The sequence below is a fragment of the Ochlerotatus camptorhynchus genome, unplaced genomic scaffold (assembly GCF_037179485.1).
Source record: "Ochlerotatus camptorhynchus isolate MF236.1 unplaced genomic scaffold, CSIRO-AGI_Acam_v1.1 ptg000302l, whole genome shotgun sequence".
NCBI lineage: Eukaryota > Metazoa > Arthropoda > Insecta > Diptera > Culicidae > Ochlerotatus > Ochlerotatus camptorhynchus.
The window spans coordinates 525,795-530,446 of record NW_027040790.1 but is presented as its reverse complement, the minus strand read 5'-3'; the positions used below and the strand labels follow the sequence as shown (position 1 = coordinate 530,446).

General features: G+C 40.1%; 1 protein-coding gene across 1 annotated transcript; it reads left to right on the top strand.

Moving 5' to 3' along the window:
- Positions 1 to 676: 676 nt before the first annotated feature.
- LOC135707027 (actin, indirect flight muscle-like) lies at positions 677 to 2,105 on the top strand. Its single transcript, XM_065228749.1, has 2 exons — positions 677 to 1,691; positions 1,752 to 2,105. Exons 1-2 carry the CDS (start codon positions 767 to 769, stop codon positions 1,955 to 1,957), a joined length of 1,131 nt encoding a protein of 376 aa, XP_065084821.1. The 5' UTR covers positions 677 to 766; the 3' UTR covers positions 1,958 to 2,105.
- Positions 2,106 to 4,652: the final 2,547 nt, after the last annotated feature.

The following is a 4,652-nucleotide window of genomic DNA, read 5'->3' as shown; positions in this document are numbered from 1 at the left end:
CATAAATCCACTTTGATAAATCTCAAACGAGCATTACTTCTAAGCTATGTTGTGCAGACTGGCCTCCTTATGAAAGCCACTATTTGGTGGTTCTGAAAGCTTCATGACAAAGTGTAATTTTGGGCCACCCTACTCTATAGTCATCATAATTTGACGATACGCTTGCAATTCGTAACATAAATGCTGTTTGAAATTGTTGAATCAACTTCGACTGCAAAATATTCGATGTCACTTCAAAACGCTCAGTATTCATTCGTGGTCATCGTCGTACTGGTAGATCGAATGCACGCATGGGAAATATTCCTAGGCATTCTGGTCGTCGACAAAAGACACACCGAGAAGGTATAAGCATCTCTTCGTGCTCAAAATAGCTATGCGCACTAGCCGACCCATTACTGTAGAGGCTAAGACAGCAATTCGAGTTACCACATACTTGCTAGAATTAATAAAATAATTATTTTTATCATCTACCAACGACGGCGCGTTGGGGAAAATCGTTTTGCATTTTCCCTTTCAGAACGAACCTTCACAACAAAAAGACATAAAATTGCTTGTGACAAGCCGAAGCAATAGTGAAATTTTATCATCTTACCACGCAGGCTCAGTGGGCGTAAACGGGTATTGGTAATTTTGGCTAATAATATGGGGCCAACCAAACGGGGACACTATTCCCAGGTCTGATCAGTCTTTTCTCGGCCGCGACAGTTTCTGGTTGCGATAACACGATTCTCAGTGCATAAACGGTGCATATAGTGCAGAAGGCAAAATGTGTGACGACGATGCAGGGGCGCTTGTTGTTGACAATGGATCTGGAATGTGCAAGGCTGGTTTCGCGGGTGATGATGCCCCGCGTGCCGTCTTCCCGTCTATCGTCGGTCGCCCACGCCACCAGGGTGTGATGGTCGGTATGGGCCAGAAGGACTCGTATGTCGGTGATGAAGCTCAATCGAAGCGTGGTATCCTCACCTTGAAGTACCCAATTGAGCACGGTATCATCACAAACTGGGATGATATGGAAAAGATTTGGCACCACACATTCTACAATGAGCTACGCGTAGCCCCAGAGGAGCATCCTATTCTGCTGACTGAAGCTCCACTGAACCCCAAGGCCAATCGTGAACGTATGGCGCAGATTATTTTTGAGACCTTCAACTCGCCAGCCGTGTACGTGGCCATCCAAGCTGTTTTGTCTCTGTATGCTTCTGGGCGTACGACTGGTATCGTGTCTGATTCCGGCGATGGTGTTTCTCACTGTGTTCCGATATTTGAGGGTTTTGCATTGCCGCATGCCATCCTCCGTCTGGATATGGCTGGACGTGATCTTACCGATTACTTGATGAAAATTATGACTGAGCGAGGATACTCTTTCACCACTACTGCCGAGCGTGAAATCGTTCGCGACATCAAGGAAAAGCTGTGCTACGTCGCCCTGGATTATGATCAGGAATCTGTAACTGCATCGGCATCTTCGTCACTGGAGAAGTCTTATGAACTTCCCGACGGTCAGGTCATAACCATTGGTGCTGAACGTTTCCGTTGCCCAGAAGCCCTCTTCCAGCCATCCTTCCTTGGTATGGAAACAAACGGAGTACATGAAACCGTGTACAACGCCATCATGCGTTGCGACGTTGACATCCGTAAGGATTTGTACGCCAACATTGTCTTATCTGGTGGTACCACCATGTATCCAGGTACTTGACGGGCTGATTTCGATTGTGGGGAAATATCTTTCATTGCGTGTATTGTTTTAGGTATTGCTGATCGCATGCAGAAGGAAATCACTGCCGTTGCACCGACCACCATTAAGATCAAGATCATTGCCCCACCAGAGCGTAAATACTCCGTCTGGATCGGTGGATCCATCCTGGCATCTCTCTCTACCTTCCAGTCGATGTGGATTTCAAAGCAGGAATATGATGATTCAGGTCCCAGCATTGTACATCGCAAGTGCTTCTAATCCTAGGGGAACGTCACTCCATTTCTCAGTAAATGATACAATCCAGGTATTTCTGTGCATTAGGATTTACCATGACTTGAAAACGAAATTACTTGTATTTATTGCATATTTTTAATGCTTGAAATAAAGTTTAAGCAAACACTATTTAGATCATCATTTGTTTGAGGTGTTGTAGGCGAAGAAACTGAACTAACCTGGGTGCTGTGTACTCACTCAATTTATTTGTTTACTGGGAGCTGAACATTCCGTAGTTACAAATGTAGTTACACTTCCTATCTATCGTCAAGTAATGTCATCTCGTAGAAATGAACCATATTTTTTTAAACACATTATTATTTAATAGTAAGCAACAGGCAAAGTGAAGAAAGCACAAAAAAACCAACACAGTTCTGATGTCTGTGCTGGTTTATAATTCCAATAAAATTTACTTTTGTGTCACAAGAATGTAAAAAACTTTTAAGAGTCATGAGAGTCAAGAGCAAAATAACTGTTTGTTTAGACTCAAATGTTTATAAAGCTTAATACAGAGATTTTTAAAAAGAAAAAAACATGGGGCTTCTGTATTTGAGTTCATTTCTTCCCGGGAGGTGACTGCTTTCTGCTTACTTTTTTCAGCTCCTGCATCTTTCTTCTTTCTGAACTTTTCCTTATTTCCCTCCATTATTGCTTTTTCAACATTACATTCCAGCTAAGTAGGGGAGAACAGCCCATAATGCACCCCTGGGATAAAATACCCACTTGTAGAAAAACAACAATAGCTTTTCCTCAGATACTTTTCCGGGTAACGGATTCTGCTTGTCGTCATCTGGAGGTTTTAATAAATAATTCAAGCGTAACTATTCAAATCGACGTATCTGCTTTTGTAAACAATCAATTCAATCGATGATTTGTCTTAACTGCTAACTCACCCACGCAAACACTGTCACCAGGTAGGGGAATCTTTCCCCTACTAGCTGGTGTTGTTAGTTTCTGTGAGTGAGCTAGCAGTTGCCACAAATCGCCGATTGAAGTGATTGTTTACAAAATCAGATACGTTGATTTGAATAGTTACGCTTGAATTCCTGAAAATGAAATCATAGGGGAAATGCAGGTAATGTCGGCTTAAGTGTCCCTAATTTGGGCCCATACATAAATTCAGCAATCGACTAAATTTTCAATAGCAACCAAAAATATCCATTAGTAACGTCCCAATAACGCGTTCATCTAGATAAAATTGATAAATAGCAGATTTTTAGCGATGGGCCCAATCTTAGATTCATAGGCCAACATTAGAGACATTTCCCTTATATTGACATAAGGGAATTTACGTATTCTCGACAATCTAAGCAGCGTCCATGCTTCTATAAGCTTTTTCTCAGCGTCACGCACACATATGACGGGTTTGTTTGTTGAAATGTATCTGCTGCTTGCTTCTCTATCCATTCCAATCGACAAAATTATTCAAAACAGTTTAAAAGCGTTTTTACAACGCTCAAAACTTCTCAGGTGAGTGTGCTTATTGCCAGCATTTGAATTGCGTGTTAACCAACTGTTCTATTATCAGCAAATCTTATTCAACCACATTTTGTTGTGCGTATGTTTCATTAAAAAAACTGACAAATTGCGTTTGCACAGTCATACAAATATAATCAGCTTAAAGCTAAAAGCCTAAGCAATTGTTTGAATACATTCAGGGAAGTGTTTGATGGGAAAATACAATGAAACTAACGTTTGAATTTTGGTTCCCGACTACATTCAATAGGTGCTGAAGCCGGCATTTACCCTACTGATTTCTTTCTAAAATTATAATTTGTCCAAAAGATGACACACTTCTTTAAATCATCGACTACAAATTAAGCATACATCGCAAAAGAATGGAATGAATTTACTTTTCGTAAATTTTATAGATGTTTTAATTTATGAATATCAGTTTAACTCAAGGTTGCAAAGACTCATTTCAGCTAAAATAATGTTTTTCGGAATAATAAAACCAAAAGATGGTATGATGGCATGTTTTACTTGTAACTTACAAGAAGAGGTTACAAAGTATGCGTTGGAAACATAAAACCTGTAAATTTTGCTTTCTATGAATCACACTTTGACTGTCTATGACGGCAGTCATAGATTTTTTGACTCTGCAGATAACGCATAAGCAAAGCATAAGAATAAAATTAATTTAGATCGAAAAGTTTGAGAATTCATGTTTAACAACTGAAAAATTTAGTGAAATCTGCAGGCTGATAAAATCGGGAAAATAGACAAAATCGGGAGCTGACAAAATCAGGAAAGCACTGAATTAGATCTTGAGTTATGTTGGGATTATTGATTCAAATCATATTCATCGGGGTATGCATACACAAAATAGAAAATATGGCCAAAATTGATGCACTCACCCTACTAAATGATCCTCAACGGGAACAGGAATCTATTCCACCACTTCCAACATGGTCTTACGTTACGCTTGTACTGACTTGCCTAATGGAAGACCCTAAGAAAAATGATCTACAGACGAAAGCTACGTGTTTTGTTTTGAAACTCGAGTCATATGGCTAATGATGATTGCGGTTTAATATCCAAAAAAACATTTCCAAAGCTATTCACGACTGCTCGCAGCTGACTTTACTCCCACAATATTAACAATAAATATAACCTTCTCAACCGGTACAGTAGTCACTATTCGTTGCCATCGCAATCAGAATGAACGCAACGTCGATTC

Coding starts and splice junctions, on each gene's coding strand:
- LOC135707027 (XM_065228749.1), top strand. CDS start 767: ATGTGTGACGACGATGCAGGGGCGCTTGTTGTTGACAATGGATCTGGA. Junction 1,692..1,751: donor TGGTACCACCATGTATCCAG/GTACTTGACGGG, acceptor GTATTGTTTTAG/GTATTGCTGATCGCATGCAG.